The 23,512-nt window shown below is 37.6% G+C and overlaps 1 protein-coding gene across 8 annotated transcripts in view; it reads right to left on the minus strand.

Moving 5' to 3' along the window:
- TRIM37 (tripartite motif containing 37) overlaps positions 1–23,512 on the minus strand; it is a 141,513-nt gene that overhangs the window by 103,952 nt on the left and 14,049 nt on the right. For all 8 annotated transcript variants that reach the window (XM_069602626.1, XM_069602624.1, XM_069602631.1 and 5 more), the window contains 5 exons: positions 22,408–22,531; positions 21,517–21,584; positions 8,044–8,168; positions 2,533–2,583; positions 1,462–1,543 (listed from right to left, as the gene is read on the minus strand). In XM_069602626.1, coding sequence (XP_069458727.1) covers positions 1,462–1,543; positions 2,533–2,583; positions 8,044–8,168; positions 21,517–21,584; positions 22,408–22,531 — 450 coding nt within the window. The remainder of the gene's footprint in view (positions 1–1,461; positions 1,544–2,532; positions 2,584–8,043; positions 8,169–21,516; positions 21,585–22,407; positions 22,532–23,512) is intronic.

The following is a 23,512-nucleotide window of genomic DNA, read 5'->3' on the forward strand; positions in this document are numbered from 1 at the left end:
AGAAACCCATGCACCACAACAAAGAAGCAACGCAGCCAAAAACCCTATAAAATGTATAACAAACAAATGTAAAATGTTACAAACAAAACCTATAAAATGTGTAACATCAAGAATGAAGCAGCACTCTCCGTGATAATGCGTCAGTGTTCATCAAATGCAACAAACACGCCACTCTGTACAGGATATGCTGATAGCTGGGGAGACTGCACATGCCTGGGGTCAGAAGGTGTGTGTACAATTCTCTGTATTTTCCACTCAATTTTGCTGTTGAACCTAAAACTGCTAAAACTCACGTGAACCTAAAACTCAATTTTGTTGTTAAACCTAAAATTGCTCTAAAAAATTAAGTCTATTAAATAAATTTTAAAATACATACATACATATTAACCCCCCTTCACAAACCTCCACATACATTTACTTAGGTTATTTTCTAGTCCTGTTCATGAAGAAAGCCTCTAAACAGTGACCAGCCTGGTAGAAATGAGCACCCCTTGCACTTAGTTTGGTCCTGAAATACAATTCTGCCACTAAAAGAAATCAGGGCTTTTTGGATAAAAAGTCCAATTTTAAGTAGGAAATATATGAGACTAGAACATCTTACCACAGAAGACAACAAGAAAGCTCACTACTATAGTCACTAGTAGACTATTAAGGTCAAAGCAAAGTGACACAGAAGGCAAAGTAAAGAGACTAAATAAGTATAAATACATGAGTTCATAATATTTTTAAAAATCTAATTAATAACTTTCAGAGAATAAGGGAAATTGCTAAATAACAAGAAAGAATCTTGCCTCTTCTATATGAACTGCAATACTGATAACTAAATAATCAGTAAAATGAGAATCACTATTTCACAGCTTCCAAAGAATTAACATATACGCAACGTGCACCAATACCACAAAAAGAGATGCAACTGGATATAATGTGATGAAAGCATACACTACTGCTTATATTCCTGCTATAGGAACTGAGTACACATTTCATCATATCGCTGGACCAACCTGCCAATCTGCAGAAAATACACAGCTCAAAAAAACATACTGGAAAGCACCAAGAGAATGCAATCAGCATACATGTGGTTTCTTTGTAATCATTTTCTAAGTAAGAACTTAAAACCTTTTCTCAATATTTTTACTGAAATTAGATTCAATAATATGCCAGTGTTTATACTGTTTATACTTAATTCTTTTTTTACAGTTTAGCAATATATCCTATAAAGAAATATACATGTTTCATTCCTTTAATTCCTTTCTCCACTTAAAACGTGAACCAGTGTATGACATAACCCTGAAAAAACCGTCTTGACTTCAGAATTCATGAGAAATAATGAAAAACTTACTGAAGCATAAAATTTTACTTATTTTATTCTTTTCTCCACTAAAAAAGTTGAACCAGTGTATGACAGAACCCTGAAAGAAACATCTTGACTTCAAAATTTATGAGAAATAATGAAAAACTTACTGGGTAAACTTTTAACCTCCAACAAAGTCCTGAAACTTGAAGAGGCGGACTGTAAACAGGATCTGCTCTCTGGCGCAGAGTACTAAAGTAAAAGAAAACCAACCAAATCCCCAGATCAAAACTGTTGCGAAGTTTCAACATGGAAAACCAAAACCGAACCACTTATGTTCCTTATTTGATGTCCTAGACAAGTAAATGAAGGTGACTGAAGAAGTCAAGGTCCACTACTTATGTATATATACAAACATTCTGAAATATAAGAAATTTTAATGATATAGAAATATTCAGCAGTATCTTTTAAGTTTCACATTAAAAAAAAAAACCTCTCAATATGTCTTGAATTAAATACCACTTCAACAAGCAGTTTTTCACCATTAAAGGGGTAAAGAAATGTGGGGAAAATCTGTTTATATTTTAGCAACAAAATTATTACATAAGAAAAAACAAATTAAGCTGAAAGTGGTATAAATTCTCAGTCTGGCCTTAGTCTGTTGTGTTACCACCCCCTTGGCATTTTCTCTTCCCCAGGCAAGACTTCATATTTTCTGTTCCCCACTTCCGTGACGCCCTTTAAGCCAAGTCCCTTTGGATCTTTGTGTTTTAAGATCTTGGCTTTTAATCTTACAGAAAAAGCAGTAAAAGCTAACAGACTTGGCATGCAAGTTACAAAACTTACAAATTTCTTACACTAATGTCCTCTCATCCATAATGTCTCATGTAGGACTGAGATAAATGGGCCCAAATGGACTTCTTCCCACCATTCTTGTTTCTGAGAATGGGTAGGACTCATCAATCTCTGTCATCCCATTCACCTCACTTTATTAACAAAAGCTAAGTCGACTCTCTTCTTTTAAAAACAAGGGTTCCATCTCCAACACTAGAGAAGCAAGCTGTCCAGAAGATATAAAACAATTCTGACAAATGACCTCTGAAACTAACAGAAACCATGTTTCTCCTAAGACTACACACTGAGCAACAGGAGTTCTTTAGGTCTGTATCCAACCAAGGAATAACACCTTCCTGGTCTCACTTACATACACATAAAAAACTAAAGTTGTCGAAAACTCTTACCTGAAATTCTCTAAAACAAAAGTAGCCGAATCATAAGATGGTACCAATTCACTAAAAAGGAACAAAAACTAAATAAATTATTTGGCTTATTAAAGTTTAACATTTCATTTAGTTAAAACAGTCAAGTCTCTCAATAGTATCTTGAAAATTTTATTAATCTAAAATCAGTCCTTAAGAGCGTCCCAGGTGGCTAAGTGGTATAGAATCTGCCAGTGCTGGAGAAGCAGGAGACACAGGTTCAATCCCTGGGTCGGGAAGATCCCCTGGAAAAGGAAATAGCAACCCACTCCAATATTCTTGCCTGGAGAATCCCCGTGGACAGAGGAGTCTGGCAGATTACCGTCCATGGGGTGGCAGAGTCAGATACAACTGCGACTAAGCACAACACATACATGGAAATAGGAGAAGAAAAAAATTGGTGCTTAGGCTGGGAACCTGAAGTATGAAACATGTAAATAGCTTTAAAAAATCAAAAGGAAACAATTTTATACTAATTCCCCAAACTTCCTCCTTCAGAACAAATTATGAGGAATACTGACAGACCCTAAATACTTTGATATTATTTACTAGAAAATAAATATTTGCTAGAGTTGGTGATGGACAGGGAGGCCTGGCGTGCTGCAATCCACGGGGTCACAAAGAGTTGGACACGACTGAGCGACTGAACTGAACTGAACTGACTAGAAAATAAAGCTATATAATGTTATCAGTTCAGTTCAGTCGCTCAGTCGTGTCCAGCTCTTTGCAACCCCATGGACTGCAGCACGCCAGACCTCCTTGTCCATCACCAACTCCCAGAGTTTACTCAAACTCATGTCCATTGAGTCAGTGATGCCATCCAACCATCTCATCCTCTGTCGTCCCCTTCTCCTACTGCCTTCAATCTTTCCCAGCATCAGGGTCTTTACAAATGAGTCAGTTCTTTGCATCAGGTGAATGAAGTATTAGAGTTTCAGCTTCAGCATCAGTCTTTCCAATGAATATTCAGGACTGATTTCCTTTAGGATGGACTGGTTGGATCTCCTTGCAGTCCAAGGGACTCTCAAGAGTCTTCTCCAACACCACAGATCAAAAGCATCAATTCCTCAGCGCTCAGCTTTCTTTATAGTCCGACTCTCACATCCATACATGATTACTGGAAAAACCATAGCTTTGACTAGACAGACCTTTGCTGGCCAAGTAATGTCTCTGCTTTTTAATATGCTGTCTAAGTTGGTCATAACTTTTCTTCCAAGGAGCAAGCATCTTTTAATTTCATGGCTGCATCTGAGTTAAATTCACCCATTCCAGTCCATTTTAGTTCTCTGAGGCCTAAAATGTCGTTCACTCTTGCCATCTCCTGTTTGACCATTTCCAATTTGCCTTGATTCGTGGACCTGACGTTCCAGGCCCCTATGCAACATTGCTCTTTACAGCACTGGACTTGACTTCTATCACCAGTCACATCCACAACTGGGTGTTGTTTTTGCTTTGGCTCTGTTTCTTCATTCTTTCTAGAGTTATTTCTCCACTGATCTCCAGTAGCATATTGGGCACCTACTGACCTGGGGAGTCCATCTTTCAGTGTCCTATCTTTTTGCCTTTTCATACTTTTCATGGGGTTCTCAAGGCAAGAATACTGAAGTGGTTTGCCATTCCCATCTCCAGTATATAATGTTGTATGAATACATAATCACATAGGGGTCAAGCAAGATGATGAAATTAACAGTTTCTTGGCAAGGCAAGGTTACCTAGGGAACTTCAGTTCCATAGTCTCCCCCAAAGAGAACTAAACTATATCTACAGGAGATAGGCAAAGGGACAGTCCATTCTCCTGCTTTGCTCAGTCGCTTCAGTCATGTCTGACTCTTCGCAACACTATGGACTGTAGCCCACCAGGCTTTATTTTATGATAAGTATGTACAGCTAAACAGCTCACATCTTTTTCATAAGCAGATATAAGATATAGTTTGTCTGGAAACTGTATAGCTAGTATCCTACTGTTAAGCACGCCTAATCAGAGCCCTAGGCAGTTGTTCTAGGTTAGAAGACTCACAATCCTCACTCCTAGATTCTTTTGTCTAATTAATCCTTACTGAGCAACTAACACTAACTACTAACTATATTAATAATATGTTTTTGGCCGTAATTTTATGCAACTTCTGATCACACAAATATTGGTCAGTTCTCCCACTAAACATCCTTTATAAAAAAAAAAAAATCAAAAAAATCCTTTATAATGTCTACAGACTTCAACCAATTCCCAGCTGCCTGCTGATCTTCATACTTTTCTTCCACCATATCCTTAATATCCACTGTGATATATTTTGTTTTTGTTATTATTGTTTTGTTCTCAGACCAGACTAATGCTGTCATATTCTTAATCAGTCTACAATAGCCAAAGGGCTCGCCAAAACACAAAATAGAGGATGGAGATGATACAGTTAACTTGCAGTCGTGTGAGGCAGAAAGCTTACAAGCTAAAACAAGAAACTGAAAGCTGCTCAGTCATATTCAACTCTTTGCAACCCCATGGACTGTAGCCCACCAGGCTCCTATGTCCATAGAATTTTCCAGGTAAGAATACTGGAGTGGGTAGCCACTCCCTTCTCCAGAGGATCTTCCCAACCTAGGGATAGGATCTGGGTCTCCAACATTGCAGGCGGATTCTTTAACGTCTCAGTCACCAGGGAAGACCAAGTTAAGCATGTCAGTCGTTCAGTTGTGTCCAACTTTTTGTGACACCATAAACTGTAGCCCACCAGCCTCCTCAGTCCACGGAATTCTCTACGTAAGAATACTGGGTAGCCATTCCCTTCTCCAGGGGATCTTCCAGACCCAGGGATCAAAGCCAAGTCTCCTGCATTGCAAGAAGATTCTATACCCCTGATCACAAGTTAAAGCATACAGGTCGCTAAAGCTTACTGACCAAGAGGGTACAGTATGGCTCTCACTTGTGGAGAAAAAATACCATTCAGAGCACAGGGAATAATGATCAATCCTAGGGTACTGTGATGTACTCCTACATACATACAGTTTTTCACTGAAAACTTTTCAGATACATGTAACATTAGCGCTACAGGGAAGCATTAAAACAGGACACATACACTTCCCCTGTCAACAGTGATCACATTTTATTTTATTCCTGCCTCAATCACCTATCTTTTTCACTAAATCATAACTGAAGAAATAAGAACTCTCGACTGTGCTCTCTACTTGTACCCAGCACATGCCTGGGACATAGCTGGCATTCAAATATTCACTGAATAGATGAAATATTTACAAATATTTGCTGAAAAAATTTTGTAATTTGGTAGAAATATTTGCTCAAAAATTTATTTCTGCATTCTTTATACAAACACACAAAGTCACAGTGACTGCTAAACCATCTACCAATTCCACCACCTTTAACTATTAGTATTTTCACATTACGTTCACTCATTCAGAGGTTATCTACAATCACAATGGTGTTACCATTCTGCCTGCAAATTAGGCACAGGTTTATCTTCTCAAGCTTTTATTTCTATACCTCTTGTATTCTGGTCTTTATGATGACTAGATGTGTCTCATGATGATATCAGTGAAAGTTCATGGAATATGGAGAGGCTAGCCTCAAAACACCTCTAATCTAATAATCTGAAAAATATTGATTTGCAAACCTTTAGCCCAGAAACTTCATCATAACTTAATAAACAAAGGGAAGAACAGTATTAGTATCCATTGTTCCCTTAAGAAAACATACTGGTCAGCTACATAAAAACTAGTTTTCCATCCTAAGTTGACCATTTCCCCCAGAAACTAAAACTCTTTATGGACTGAGAACTGTATTTTCCCTGCTCAGGGAGGACTTAAATGCCCCAAAACAATACAGCCATTCAAATTCCGGTTGAAATTATTTCTCTGCTGACTTCCAAATATAGCAGTGCTTCTCACAGCCTCATATTTTTGTTTATGCACACATATCCTATTCTCATCTGCCCAATGAAATTCTAAGTATCTGTCAAGTTGTTACACAATTCCTTTCCAGGCTATGAAGTCATCCTAACCACATCAGTATCTAACTAGACTTCATCTTAGAATTTCTGACATAATTGAGTAATAAATACTTGATTTTAATATACAATCTCTACCATTTAATATGGAATATATATCCAGTAAGATTATTACTTCCTATTCCATGTCTCCTATGTAGCACTTACAACAGTGCTGAGCAGAGATGATCTTTAATATTATAAACAACATTAACTGTTTAATGACCTTTTACTCTACATTGTGGCTTTATCACAAATCATCAACCAATGGGACGTAATCAGTACCCTGAGCTCAAAGCTTAGAAACAAGTACCAATGCTTTGCATACCTAAACTTTCCTCCATAACTTAATATCCATAAATGCTAGACTTTCTTATTTGGCTCTCTCTTCACTGCTGATCTATTCTGCAACACATGAACACCTGCTTCTTCTATACTGTAAATCATAAATTGAGTTTCTAATAAAAATAAGAGTTAAAAGCCAAATTTTCCAGTATGACAGTAAGGTTTATTGGCGAGAGAGAGGACTCTAAAGTGACCTTTTCACAGGGAAAACTCCTTAATTATCAGACTTTAAAAAAAAAAAAAAACTTCTTGGTGGCTTTCTCTTTATAAATGCCTGTCCCACCTCCCCCACCTAACCCCAATGTCAGTTCCTTCTATCATTACCCAAAAAAGAAGGTAGTGAAAGGAAGAGATTATTGGAGTTCTGAGTTCCTTGGGCAATTAGAAAGGAAAAAGAAATCAAAACAATCACTAGATGTGATAGAGACTGAAACTCAAGAAGTCAAGCAGAGTTGCTTGCCTAAGTGGTATTACCATAGGAGTTTACCTCCATCAATGGTTCCTAAACTTAAGTGGAGAATTACTCAGGGTGCTCAAGATTATTTCCTAAATATTGTCTCCAGACTATCAGGGAACAAACCTAGGAATTTGCATTTTGGAGAAACACTTCAGCTGGCTCTGATATAGGAGATCCATGTACCCGACTTCGAACTCTAAGAGCGTTTTCCTAATATGTGATATTTATGCCAACACTTGTTATCTTCCACTGGTAATGGGGGAACACTTCAGAAAAGGAATCTTCAAAACCGAAATGGCTGACCACACTATCAAAGAGTTAGCCTTAGAATATTAATGAACATTCTTAGTTGACTCAAATCTATTTTACAATAGTAAATACCTAGTCCTTTTAGTAATATTCAGTGCTTGAACAGTATATAAATGTTATATCTGATTTGTTAATTCACAAAGAAATGGAGACTTGTTGGCCAAGGAGAACTATCTGAGTTCAAGTTGTCCGCAATGGCATTCTTTCTTTAACTTTTTGGCTGAATAGCATGCAGCATCTTAGTTCCCTAACCAGAGATGGAACCTACACCCCTGCAGGGGAAGGAGCAAGTCTTAACCATTAGACTGCCAGCAAGTCCCCAGTAATAGCATTCTTTTGAAACTAAGTATATTCATTTGCATATAAAGTTAAAAAAAAAAAGTGTTGTACCTGGTAAAGTCTGGTGGAACAGGAGTGGTAACAAAGGATGCCATAGGCTTTCGATGAACTTGCTGAAACATCATGAGGATCTCTGAGCTCTTAGATATCAACTCACTCTTACTACAAGACCGCAACTGTGTGAGGAAAAAAAAAATGTCTGAATAAACAAAATTATTATGCACTGGCACACCCAAGATCCTTAAAGGAAATGGAAGTTATTTTGGTTATACACTGAAAAAAACAACATGAAGAAAAATACAATGATTCTTTCAAAGTGGGTTTGAAAGTTAAGAATAAGTAAAGGATCTAGGTTTATTGATTCCCATTATAATAGTAAAGTTATTCAGTAAATATATTTGATTTTAATGTATTTTTCTCTCTCTGTATACTGGCATAAATCCAATTCTAAGCAACTACAATATATTTGTGTATCTTATATATGTATATTTTAGAGTGGTAGAGTGAAGTCATTATATATATAAATGAACAAACCCCTAGAAGTCAATGACCTTCAAACAAGGATTTCTCAAATCACACTCCAGGAAACTGAGAAATAAAAAGTCTTAACCTCTATCAATTTGGGAAAGATTAAGTCAAACTAAAGGTAAAAAGTGAGACATTCAACTTTAGCAAAATCAGCATGGTAGTTAAAAGATACTGATTTTGTACTCAAGCCACCAGTTTAAAGTCCCAGTCCTGCCACACATCAGCTTTGTGGCTTAAGAGTCTGTTGTGTAAAACTGGAGTCGTATCTACTGCTGCTTGCTTTGCTAGGTTTGTTACATCAACCATGAAGCTGCGAGACAGCTCTGTAAACACCTGCTATGGGCTGAAGTGTATCCCCTCCCTAAACTCGTATGTTGCAGCCCCAACAACTAGTACCTCAGAATGTAACTACAGTTGGAAAAAAGTCCTTCAGAGGACATAAAGAGAAGGCAGCCATCTGCAAACCAAAGAGAGAGGTCTCAAGGAAAACCAAACCTGCCCATATCTTAATCTTGAACTACCAGCCTCCAGAACATTGAGAAAACACACTTGTTGTTTAAGCCTCCTAGTCTTTGTTATGGAAGTCCTAGCAAACTAATGGAAGAAGGTAATGGCACCCTACTCCAGTACTCCTGCCTGGAAAATCCCATGGATGGAGGAGCCTGATAGACTGCAGTCCATGGGGTCACAGAGGTCACAAAAGGTTGGACACAACTGAGCGACTTCACTTTCACTTTCATGCACTGGAGAAGGAAATGGCAACCCACTCCAGTGTTCTTGCCTGGAGAATCCCAGGAACGGGGGAGCTGCCGCACAGAGTCAGACACGACTGAAGCGACGTAGCAGCAGCAAACTAATACACTATCAGGTGTCAAATGGATGATATTCGCAAAACCCACTACAACTGGGTTACGTCTTTTAAAAGGTAGTTGCTTACAGTTCACCAAGAATAATATGACATAATTGATATCATGATAAATACCAAAATTTATAACTTTTATTCAACTATTTATTGAATGTTTACTATGTGTAGCCCTTTGACCTCATTTCCCCCAAAGGCAGACTTTTAAACAGACATTTTTCATAAGGTTAAGGCAGCTCCTTCTACTCTTAGTTTCCTGAATAATTTGGCAACGAATAAGGATCAAATATAACTGAATGTTATTTTTAAAATTAATATCATTCTAATTATTTTTACTTACATGTTCTTGTGGAACGCCTCCAGTCCCTTGAGTTACAATCAAGTGACTTTTCAACATTCCTTTGATTAACTCTACCAAGTTTTGCTTTCTTTTACTACATATCCTACTGGTTTTGATTTGCCAGCACTTTAAGATACTGGCATTTCTGTTTGCAACAGAGGTGGGCTTTAACTGTGTCTTCTCACACTGTTCCTAGGCTGGCTGGTTATGAAGTTCCTTTTTCATTCATGTCCTTCTGGCTGCACTGGGATGCTGGATGCCGTGTGCGGGACTTGTCTACCTGCAGCGAGCAGATCTAGTCTCTAGTCGCAGTGCACAGGCTTCGCATTGCTTCTCTTGTCGAGGAGCATGGGTGCCAGGGCGAGCAGGCTTCAGGAGCTGTGGCACGTGGGCTCTAGAGCACAGGCTCAGTAACTGTGGCACGCAGGCTTAGTTGCCCTATGGCATGCGGAATCTTCCTAGACCAGGGACTAAACCCATATCCCCTTCACTGGCAAGTGGATTCATAACCATTGGATGACCAAGGAAGTCCAATCCATTTACATTTATTATTACGGATAACAGGGTCATCAACTAATGACAATACACAGGATAAAAAAAATACTCAACCCAAAAATTATCAACAAATTAAAAAAAAAAATCCAACAAAGGAACAAAGAACAGGCAAAACAAAGAAAACAGCAAGATAGCAGATTCAAACTTTACCAAATCAATGAGCACACAGAACATCCCAGCTAAAAGTCAAAGATTGTCAGAAAGGGTTAGATTATTAGACCCAATTGTATATTGCCTACGAGACACATTTAGGAACAAATACATTAAAAGAAAGCCGATGGAATAAGATATCACATGGTAACACTGGTTAAAAGAAAGCTAAAATGACTTTTTATATCAAATAAACTAGATTTGAAAGCAAACAGGTCTTTCACAGTGATAATGGAAACAGTTCATCAGGGGAATATAACAATTTTAGATGTTTATGCTTCTACTAATATGGCTTCAAAATACAATAGAACTGAGGTAATAGACAAATTCTGGGATTATTGCTAAAAATTTGAATACCCCCCTCTCAATAACTGTTTTTATCAAACACGGGAGACAAAAAATCCACAAGGATATAGTACACTAGAACATCAGTATCAACCAACTTTACCTGACATTATACACTATCAGAAAAATCCCCAAATATTTGGAACCTAACTAACATACTTCTGCAGAACCCATGTGTCAAAGAAGTCACAAAGGATTTAAGAATGTGCTTCAAGCAGAAAAGATCTCAAATCAGTAACTCCAGCTTCAATCCTAACATTTTAGGGGAGAAAGGGCAAATTAAACTGAAGACTCTACACATGGACATCACCAGATGGTCAACACCGAAACAGACTGATTATATTCTTTGCAGCCAAAGATGGAGCTCTATACAGTCAGCAAAAACAAGACCAGGAGCTGACTGTGGCTCAGATCATGAACTCCTTATTGCCAAATTCAGACTTAAATTGAAGAAAGTAGGGGAAACAACTAGACCATTCAGGTATGACCTAAAGCAAATCCCTAATGATTATTATTCCTAACAGTGGAAGTGAGAAATAGATTTAAGGGACTAGATCTGATAGAGTGCCTAATAAACTATGGACAGAGGTTCATGACACTGTACAGGAGACACGGAGCAGGACTATCCCCAAGAAAAAGAAATGCAAAAAAGCAAGATGGCTATCTGAGGAGACCTTACAAATATCTGTGAAAAGAGAAGGCAAAAGCAAAGGAGAAAAGGAAAGATATTCCCATTTGAATGCAGAGTTTCAAAGAATAGCATGGAGAGATGAGAAAGCCTTCCTCAGTGATCAGAGCAAAGAAATAGAGGAAAACAACAGAATGGGAAAGACTACAGATCTCGTCAAGAAAATCAGATACCAAGGGAACATTTCATGCAAAGAAAGGCTCGATAAAGGACAGAAATGGTGGACCTAACAGAAGCAGAAGATATTAAGAAGAGACGGCAAGAATACACAGGAGAACTGTACAAAAAAGATCTTCAAAACCCAGATAATCATGATGATGTGATCACCCACCTAGAGCCAGACATCCTGGAATGTGATGTCAAGTGGGCCTTAGGAAGTATCACTAGGAACAAAGCTAGTGGAGGCAATGGAATTCCAGCTGAGCTATTTTAAATCCTAAAAGATGATGCTGTGAAAATGCTGCACTCAATATGCCAGCAAATTTGGAAAACTCAGCAGTGGACACAGGACTGGAAAAGGTCAGTTTTCATTCCAATCCCTAAGAAACGCAATGCTAAACAATGCTCAAACTACCACACAATTGCACTCATCTCACACGCGAGCAAAGTAATGCTCAAAATTCTCCAAGCCAGGCTTCAACAGTATGTGAACCGTGAACTTCCAGATGCTCAAGCTGGTTTTAAAAAAGGCAGAGGAACCAGACATCAAATTGCCAACATCTGCTGGATCCTAGAAAAAGCAAGAGATGTCCAGAAAAACATCTACTTCTGCTTTACTGACTATGTCAAAGTCTTTGACTGTGTGGACCACAAGGACCTATGGAAAATTCTTCAAGAGATGGGAATACCAGACCACCTGACCTGTCTCTTGAGAAATCAGGAAGCAACAATCAGAACTAGACATGGAACAACAGACTGGTGCCAAATCGGGAAAGGCAAGGCTGCATATTGTCATCATGCTTACTTAACTTATATGCAGAGTACATCATGAGAAACACTGGGCTGAATGAAGCACAAGCTGGAATCAAGATTGCTGGAAGAAATATCAATAACTTCAGATATGCAGATGACACCACCCTTATGGCAGAAAGTGAAGAAGAACTAAAGAGTCTCTTGATAAAAGTGAAAGAGAGCGAAAAAGTTGGCTTAAAGCTCAACATTCAGAAAACAAAGATCATGGCACCTGGTCCCATCACTTCACAGCAAATAGATGGAGAAACAGTGCAAACAGTGTCAGACTTTATTTGGGGGGCTCCAAAATCACTGCAGATGGGGACTGCAGCTATGCAATTAAAAGACACTTGGTCTTTGGAGGAAAAGCTATAACCAACCTAGACAGCATATTAAAAAGCAGAGACATTACTTTGCCAACAAAGGTCCATTCAGTCAAGCCTATGGTTTTTCCAGTAGTCATGTATGGATGTGAGACTTGGACCATAAAGAAAGCTGAGCACTGAAGAACTGATGCTCTTGAACTGTGGTGTTGGAGAAGACTCTTGAGAGTCCCTTGGACTGCAAGGAGATCCAACCAGTCCATCCTAAAGGAAATCAGTCCTGAATATTCATTGGAAGGACTGATGCTGAAGCTGAAACTCCAATAGTTTGGTCACCTAATGCAAAGAACTGACTCACTGGAAAAGACCTTGATGTTGGGAAAGACTGAAGGACTCCAGGAGGAGAGGGGGACAACAGAGAATGAGATGGTTGGAGGGCATCACCGACTAAATGGACATGAGTTTGGATGGACAGGGAGGCCTGGTGTGCTGCAGTTGATGGGGTCACAAAGAGTCAGACACAACTGAGCGATTGAACTGAACTGAACTGAAGCAAAAGAAAGATAATAATTGGATCAAAATAAAAATCAACAGAATTTAAAGCAAAAAGACAACAGAGAAAAAACAAAACCACTACTTAGTTGAAGGATAATAAGGGACTATTATTAATTTTATGCCAATAAATTCAGCAAATTCAAATGAAAGGGAATAATTCCCTGAAAGACACAAACTATGAAAGCTCATTCAAGACGAAGGCAACATGAACTGCCCTATTTTTTTTTTTTTTGGCCATATTGTGAGGAATGCATGATCTTACTTTCCCAACCAGGGATCAAATTTGTACTCCCTGCAGTGGAAGCATGGGGATCTTAAACACTGGACTGCTAGGGAAATCACAAAAACTGCCTTGTATCTACAAAGAAACTGAAAACTTACTGTTTTCTTTCTTTCCACAAAGAAAACAAGATTCAAATGGCTTCACTGGTGTATTCTAGCAAACACCTAAGAAAGAAACATTACCAGTTCTACACAACTTCTTCCAAAACACTGAAGAGGGCATAATTTAAAACTCACCAATCTCCAAAATATACAAACAGCTTGTGGAGCTCAATATTAAAAAAACAGCCAACCAAAATATCAGTGCAAAACCTAAAGAGTCATTTCTCCAAAAACAACATAGGAGGTGGCCAACAGGCATGAGAAAAGATCCTCAACATCAGTAATTATTAGAGAAATGCAAACGAAAACCACAATGAGGTATCACCCATATATGTGGAATCTAAAGAAATGGTGCAGATGGACCTTGCTGTGGGCAAAAATAGAGACATAGAGAACAGATGTGTGAACACCAGTGGCAGGGGACACGAGGCAGGAGATTAGGACTGATACATGTGTCTGTATAACAGCTGGGAACCTGGTACATAGCGCAGGGAGCTCTGCTCCATGCTCTGTGGTGACCCAGATGGGAAGGAGGTCCAAGAGGGAAGGGGTATATGTGTACATACAGTGGGCTCACCTCGCTGTGCAGCAGAATCTAATGCAACACTGTACAGCAACTATATCCCCAAAATAATAACAATAATGGGGGAAAAAACTCATCTTTTATCTTCAAAAATTCTGAAATACCAAAAAATCCAACAATGTGAAAATCTTGTGCCCTGAAAAGTTACAAAACACTGCTGAAATAAATGCCGTCTTCTTCATGAAACAGACTCAGTATTGTTAAAACACCACATCTCCCCAAGTTGCTATATAGATCCACTGTAATTCCAACCAAACCCCAAAACATGGGACTTCCTGGTTGTCCAGGGGTTAAGAATCTGCCTGCCAATAAAGGGGGCTCAAGTTCTAACCCTAGTCAGGAAACTAAGATGCCACGTACCATAAGCCCACACTCGGCAACTACTGAGCCCACCTGCAGCAACTAAGACTCAAAATAGCTAAAAAAAATAAGTTTTAAAGAAAAAAAAAATTTTTTTGGTAGAAATGTTAATGTCTATAAAGTTGAATCTAAAGTTCATATGATGATAAAAAAAAATTTTTTTTTAAAGGAAGCACAAAGTTAGAGAGTTAACACTTTTTGTTGTGGTTCAGTTGCTAAGTCATATCTGACTCTGCAAGCCCATGGACTGTTAGCACGCCAGACTTCCCTGTTTTTCACTATCTCCCAGAGTTTGCTCAAACTCGCCTCCATCAAGTCAGGGATACCATCCAACCATCTCATCCTCTGTCAACTTCTTCTCCTTCTGCTCATAATCTTTCCCAGCATCAGGGTCTCTTTCAATGAGCTGGCACTTCACAGCAGCTGGCCAAAATACTGGAGCTTCAGCTTCAGCACCAGTCCTTCCAATGAATATTCAGGGTTGATTTTATTATAAAAAGCAACAGTAATCTTTTCATATCTTTTTACTTTTTATTTTGTTATTTATTACTTTATTTTTTTATTACTTTTACTTACTTTTTATTTACTTTTATTTTTATTTACTTATTACTTTATTTTATTATAAAAAGCAACAGTAATCTTCTTAATCTTTTTACTTTTTACAACACTATTATAAAAAGCAAAAGCAACAGTGCACTGGTGGCATAAAACAAATGAGTAAGTAACGTATATATGGATTAATTTTTGAAAAAGATGCAAAGGCAATTCAGTAAAGAAAGTCTGGCCTTCAACAAATGGTGCTAGAACAACTGGATGGTCACATACATGTACAAATTAAAGCAAAAAGACTACCTTGGATCCATACCTCATACACAAAAAATAGATCCAAATGGATCACAGCCCTCAATATGAAGCCCAAAATTATAAAACTTCTGGAAGAAAACATATGAGAAAACATTTGTGATCTTGGGCTAGGTAAAGATTCCTTAGCTATTACAGCAGAAGAACAAACTGATAAATTGTATTTCATTAAAATTTAAAACTTCCCTTCAAAAGACACTTCTAAGAGAATGAAAAGACAAGCCATAGACTTGAAGGAAATCTTTGCAAAGCACCTATCTAATAAAGAACTCAGATCTTGTTTTCTATATAAAGAGGTCTCAAAACTCAGTAAGAAAACAAACAAGGCAATAAAATGATGGCCAAAAGATCTGAATAACAACAAAGAGATCTGAACAGATACCTCAACAAAGAAGATACATGACACATAAATTTAAGAAAGGATGCTTAGCATCATTAGTCACAAGGCAACTGTAAATTATTCAGTTCAGTTCCGTTCACTCGCTCAGTCATGTCCGACTCTTTACAACCCCATGAACTGGAGCACGTCAGGCCTCCCTGTCCATCACCAACTCCCGGAGTTCACCCAAACTCACGTCCATCGAATTGGCGACGCCATCCAGCCATCTCATCCTCTGTCATCCCCTTTTCCTCCTGCCCCCAATCCCTCCCAGCATCAGAGTCTTTTCCAATGAGTCAACTCTTTGCATGACGTGGCCAAAGTATTGGAGTTTCAGCTTTAGCATCATTCCTTCCAAAGAACACCCAGCGCTGATCTCCTTTAGAATGGACTGGTTGAATCTCCTTGTAGTCCAAGGGACTCTCAAGAGTCTTCTCCAACACCACAGTTCAAAAGCATCAATTCTTCGGTGCATCTGCAAATCTGAGGTTATTGATGTTTCTCCTGGCAATCTTGATTCCAGCTTGTGCTTCTTCTAGATCAGCATTTCTCACGATGTACTCTGCATATAAGTTAAATGAGCAGGGTGACAATATACAGCCTTGACGTACTCCTTTTCCTATTTGGAACCAGTCTGTTGTTCCATGTCCAGTTCTAACTGTTGCCTCCTGACCTGCATATAGGTTTCTCAAGAGGCAGATCAGGTGGTCTGGTATTCCCATCTCTTTCAGAATTTTCCACAGTTTATTGCGATCCACACAGTCAAAGGCTTTGGCATAGTCAATAAAGCAGAGATATTTTTCTGGAACTCTCTTGCCTTTTCGATGATCCAGTGGATGTTGGCAATTTGATCTCTGGTTCCTCTGTCTTTTCTAAAACCAGCTTGAACATCTGGAAGTTCACAGTTCACGTATTGCTGAAGCCTGGCTTGGAGAATTTTTAGGTTGGTGCAAAAGTAATTGCGGTTTTGTATTGTTAAACTTTATCATCTGATATTGGAATACATTCTTATATAAATATCATTATGCTACACATCACTTTAATGCTCATTTCTCGTTGTTTTTTTTTTTGCTAATGACTTATTGCAATTTATATTTATTTTAAACTGCAGAAATGATGTCAGACAAAAAGCAAATTTGAGTGATTTTTTTATTTGAGTTCAAAACGGGTCATGTTATAAAGCATCAGAGACAATTTGCAGAGTCAACAATACATTTGGCCAAGGAACTGCTAACGAATGTACAGAGCAGCAGTGGTTCAAGAAGTTTTGCAAAGGAGATGAGAGCTTTGAAGATGAGGAGCATGGGTGGCCAGTGATCGGAAGGTGACAACAATCAATTGAGAGCAACCACCAAAGCTGATCTTACAGCTACAAGAGAAGTTGCTAAAGAATTCAGCGTTTACTATTCTACAGTCATTTGGCATTTGAAGCAAATTGGAAAGGTGAAAAAGCTTGATAACTGCGTGCCTCATGAACTGCCCTTAAATCAAAATAATGGTCGTTTTTGAAGTGTCGTCCTCTCTTATTCTATGTAACAACGAACCACTTCTCAGATTGCGATGTGCGACGAAAAGTAGATTTTATACAACTGGCAATGACCAGCTCAGTGGGTGGACTGAGAAGCTCCAAAGGACTTTCCAAAGTCAAACTTGCACCAAAATGAGATCACGGTCACTTGTTTCCTGGTCTGCTCCCAGTCTGACTCACCACAACTTTCTGAATCCCAACAAAACCACTACATCTGAGATGTATGTTCAGCAAAATGATGAGAAGCACCAAAAACTGCAATGATACAGCCAGCACTGGTTAACAGAATGGGTCCAATTCTTCTCCAGAACAATGCTGACTGCAGATCACAAAACCAACGCTTCAAAAGTTGAATGAACTGGGCTATGAAGTTTTGCCTCATCCACCATATTTACCTGACCTCTTGCCAACCAACTACCACTTCTTCAAACATCTTGACAACTTTTCGCAGGGAAAATGCTTCCTCAACCAACAGGAGGCAGAAAATGCTTTTCAGGAGTTCATTGAATATTGAAGCACAGAATTTTACACTAGAGAAATAAACAAACTTATTTCTTGTTGGCAAAAATGTGCTGATTGTAATGGTTTCTATTTTAATTAATAAAAACGTGTTTGAACCTAGTTATAATGATTTAAAAATCACGGTCTGAAACTGCAATTACCTTTGCCCCAACCTAATAAAACAATAATGAAATATTATTACATTTCTATGAGAACACCTCAAATTAAAGACTGACTATATCACACGTTAACAAGAATGTACAGAAACTAGTACTCTCAAAGACTACTGACAGAAATATAAATGATACAATTTCTTCAAGAAAATAGATGGCATTTACTAAAACCTGAATCATTTATCTACCATTCTATCTTAGGTGGACCCAAGAGAAAAGGAAATATATGTCCATGTAGATTTGTAAATGAATCTTCATTGCCACTTTATTTGTAAAAGTCAAAACCAGAAAGCAAATCAAGGAAAATGGATACACGTCTATCTATGGTTGAATCTCTTTGCTATTCGCCTGAAACTATCACAACATTGGTAACTGGCTATATGCCAATAGAAAAAAAAAAAAAGCAGCAGCAAAACAAATGACCATAAATAGTTGAATGGAAAAACAAACTGTGGCATACACATACAATGGAATACTACCTAGCAATTAAAAAGGAAAGAACTATTGATACATGTGATCCACACAGTCAAAGGCTTTAGCATAGTCAATAAAAAGAGATGGGAATACCAGACCACCTGATCTGCCTCTTGAGAAACCTGTATACAGGTCAAGAAGCAACAGTTAGAACTGGACATGGAACAACAGACTGGTTCCAAATAGGAAAAGGAATACGTCAAGGCTGTATATTGTCACCCTGCTTATTTAACTTATATGCAGAGTATATCATGAGAAACGCTGGACTGGAAGAAACACAAGCTGGAATCAAGATTGCCGGGAGAAATATCAATAACCTCAGATATGCAGATGAGACCACCCTTATAAAGGGAAGAACTAAAGAGCCTCTTGATGAAAGTGGAAGAGGAGAGAGAAAAAGTTGGCTTAAAGCTCAATATTCAGAAAACTAAGATCATGGCACCTGGTCCCATCACTTCATGGGAAATAGATGGGCAAACAGTGGAAACAGTGGCTGACTTTTATTTTTCTGGGCTCCAAAATCACTGCAGATGGTGACTGCAGCCATGAAATTAAGACGCTTGCTCTTTGGAAGGAAAGCTATAACCAACCTAGACAGCATATTAAAAAGCAGAGACATTACTTTGTCAAAAAAGGTCCGTCTAGTCAAGGCTATGGTTTTTCCAGTAGTCATGTATGGATGTGAAAGTTGGACTATAAAGAAAGCTGAGCACCAAAGAGTTGATGTTTTTGCACTGTGGTGTTGGAGAAGACTCTTGAGAGTCCCTTGGACTGCAAGGAGATCCAACCAGTCTATCCTAAAGGTGATCAGTCCTGGGTGTTCACTGGAGGGCCTGATGTTGAAACTGAAATTCCAATACTTTGGCCACCTGATGCAAAGAGTTGACTCATTTGAAAAGACCCTGATGCTGGGAAAGATTGAGGGCAGGAAGAGAAGGGGACGACAGAGGACGAGATGGTTAGATGGCATCACCGACACAATGGACATGGGCTTGGGTGGACTCCAGGTGTTGGTGATGGACAGGGAGGCCGGGCCTGCTGCAATCCACGGGGTCACAAAGAGTCGGACACGATTGAGTGACTGAACTGAACTGACTGACTGATACATGAATGAACTGTAAAATAATGCTGAGTAAAAGAAATCAAACATAAAACGTGTGTGCTGTGCTTTGTCACTCAGTTGTGTCCAACTCTTTGTGCCCACATGGACTGCAGCCTGCCAGGCTCCTCAGTCCATGGGATTCTCTGGGCAAGAATACTGGAGTGGGTTACCACGCCCTCCTCCAGGGGATGTTCCCAACCCAACAATCGAGCCTAGGTCAGATTCCAATTATATTAAACACTAGAAAAGGCAAATTTATCTATGACAGAAAGTAGATTGGGGGTTACCTGGAGAGGGAAGTATTGGAAGAAGCAGAACCAGAGTTTATAAAGAGGCACACAGAATTTTGGAGGAATAAACTTACTATTGTGACTATGGTAATGGTTTCACAGGGGTATACATTTGTCAAAACTTACCAAATTGCACACTTTAAACACATGCAGCTTATTTTTTTGGTCAGTTATCCTTCAACAACACTGTTAAAAGAAAAAAAGCACACAGATCCTCAGATCCCACCCCTACTTCACTACACGTGGTTTAAAAAATCTGTCCCATCATTCCAGCAGATGGCTATTTGACTATTCTCTGGAGAGAAAAATCTCTGTTCTCTAGAACAACATGCACAATTAAGAAGTGGAATACTGGGGAATTTCCTGGCAGGCCAGTAGTTACAGTAGTTAAGACACCATGCTTTCACTGCAAACATCCCACATTCAATCCCTGCTCAGTAAAGTAAGACTCCACAAACGATGCAGCATGAAACACTGAAGAGAAAAACAAGAATATATAAATAAATATTTATGTACTGAATTCTACCAAACTGTCAATCAAGTGTAAAGACTGAATAAACATATTTTCAGATATGTAGTCTCAAAAAATTTATTCTGATTACTCTTTCATAAAAGCCACAGAGGAAGTGTGATTCCAAAACAAATGTGTAAATCAAGAGCAGGAAGCCATGGAAATCAGGAAACACAGGGTTTAACCTAAAACAGAAATGAAGGGAATCCCCAGGATGATAATTAAGAGAACAATCGCATGAGACAGCTGTGTATCACAAGAATTAAAGAATTAAAGACAGATAAATATATCAAATGTCTATACATTTAATTCATTTTATTTATTCATTCACTGTAGACTTTATCCCCACCTACCCTGAATCTAAAATTATAAAGTCTTTGAGGACAGATTTTTTTTCTTTTTGCCATTTTGTTCACTGCTGCGTTCTAAGCATCTAAAACAATGCCTACTACCTATTTGGTATTGAATAAAAATTTTCTTCATAAATAAAAATGCTAATTTTAGCCTAAGGATCACATGTTAGTAACTGGCAATAATTTTGTATCTTGAAGTCACCAATTAAGTCAATGTCAGAAGACTTTATAGATTTTGATTCATATCGACTATTCTCCGTAAAAATAATTCTATTTTTGCAAAAACAAAATAAATCTTATTTTACTGGGACTTCCCTGGTGGTGCAGTGGTTAATAATCTGCCTCGCAGTGCAGGGAACACAGGTTTGATTCCTGTCTTAGGAACTAAGATTCCACATGCCACAGAGTAACCAACCTGCCGGCCAGACTACTGACTCTGCACACCACAACTAGAGAATCTATGTGACCAGATCCCACATGACGCAATCAAGACTCAACACAACCAACACATAAATATTTTTTAAAAAAATCTTTTTTACCTAGTTCCCAAACATGATGTAGAAACTGAATCAGCTGATTCCTATTTTATAAAAATCCCTAGTATAGCACACAGATCCACAGATCTTTGACCTTATATAAACTGTCAAAAAACAACAAAACCAAAAAACTTTTCAACTACATGAAAAAAGGATAAAGACTTTATCTCATGTCATTTAATATTCCATTACCTGATGCTCTACTTCCTGAACTAAGGATTCCAACAGTTCTGTTTCTTGTGTCAGAGATGTCTTCTGACCTATTTAAAAACAGCAAAAGATGAACATTCAGGCTCGTTATTAGTTCGAAAATGAAATTAACTTTAATTGAACATATTCAATAAGAAATCAATCTCAAGTAAGCAAAACGTCTTCATTATAGCTATCTTAAAAAATTTCTCAGAATTTTAACTACAGTATTTTTGAAAAGAGGATTTCAGAACCAACACTAACTACAGTAACAGACAAAATGCAATGTAATTCTATTAAATCCTTCTAAGAAATATATGACGACAAATACTCTGTAATGAAATTAATGTTATTGCTTCTTAAGGAATATAAAGATGTATAAAAGTATTTAATCAATCAACCATTCTGAAATAATTCCTCCCCCCAAATTTAAGAGCAGCCTAAAAAGAAGAATGTAGTAAGTGGACCATTTGTATATTAAATGTCAGCAAGAGGTATGTTCTTTGAATAAAAAGAAACCTATGAAAAAGAATGCCCAGAGAGGAAAACAGTCTCAAAGAAGCTGGAAACATGGACGGATAAATGAATTATTATTATAGTAAAGGAAGAAAGAAACTGCTTTACATGATTAAGGAAAAAAAAGATAATAGTACAGGCATGCTTGCCAAATCAGACCATTTTCTTTGTAAATCACAAAGTCTGAGGAGCTGGAAGCATATCCCATGATGTTAGCAGAAATCATATCAATTTGGTGTAATGTTAACTGACACAAGGGAACAATTAATAGAATTCTTTTTTAAAGCGATCTTTCCCCAACCTATAACTTATCAACTTTTGCTCTTCTAAGACAAATCTCAAGGAGGTTCAAAGCCCCACGTACACAAGAAAACTCACCCATCAGTGTTATTAGCTTATTCTTCAGCTGTGTGTCTAACCGTGCAATCATCATCTCCACTGCATTTCTGATTTCCCGAACACGCTCATCTTTTGCATTTCTTACAGCTTCTACATTTCTTTCCTAGAAAATAAACAGGCAAAAACTTTTAATTGAATTATTCAAACAGAAGTAAATGGACTTTAATATAATCACTGCAATTCTTAAAGTCATTTAATTTCCTCTTTAAAAACTATAAGCCAATAACACTTTTTAATTGTTCAAATACAACAGGAAACTCAGAAAAAATTTTTAAACAATTAAAACATAATAAAGTACATAATGTTTTAGCAGTTAAACAGAAAAGATATGTAATTACAAAAAACTGCTTTAGGTAACACATACAAAGCACAAAACCTAACCACATAGGAAATCACTGTTCAAAAACAAAAAGTACATGGAGGTCAGTTCACATCACCCTTAAAACAAAAGAAAAATTTGAAAAACCGTATCTACTCTAGTTTACAAAGTTTTAAATTTTTTTCAGAACTAAGCTCAGAAGGAAAAAAATAAGGTTTTTAAAGACTGCATAGTATAGCTTTTTTAAATAGCATACCACCAAAAATAAAAAGTAATCTTTCCTACATTTACTATTATAAGCAAAAGCAGTGAGAATGTCAAACTACCAACAAAATACCTTCTTTAATGCTCAAATTAAAATGTCATCAAAAGAAAACAATAGAAAAAAACGTAGACAAATAAAAGCCAAATGGAAGACATGCAACTTGTTTATAGTTCAAAATGACTTTGTGCAGCATACATGTAACTGAAAAACATTATTTTCTATATAACGAATGTTATAAAAATGATAATCTCGATCTTGATTCGTGCATGAGTAAAATAAAAACATCTTTACGTTAGGAATAGTCCACAAACCTCACTAACAACTGTCATTCTGGTAACTTTAAACAAAACAAATTCCAAAAGTATATTTTCTACTTAAATGTTTGATGCTTATTATATTTTCCCATAGAAATATTATCACAAATGGTAAGTCAGTCACCACAGCTCTTGACCCAGACAATATCTAAAGAGTAGTGTTAAATATTACTCTTTCAATTTTGC

The sequence above is a fragment of the Ovis canadensis genome, chromosome 11, assembly GCF_042477335.2.
Source record: "Ovis canadensis isolate MfBH-ARS-UI-01 breed Bighorn chromosome 11, ARS-UI_OviCan_v2, whole genome shotgun sequence".
Lineage (NCBI taxonomy): Eukaryota > Metazoa > Chordata > Mammalia > Artiodactyla > Bovidae > Ovis > Ovis canadensis.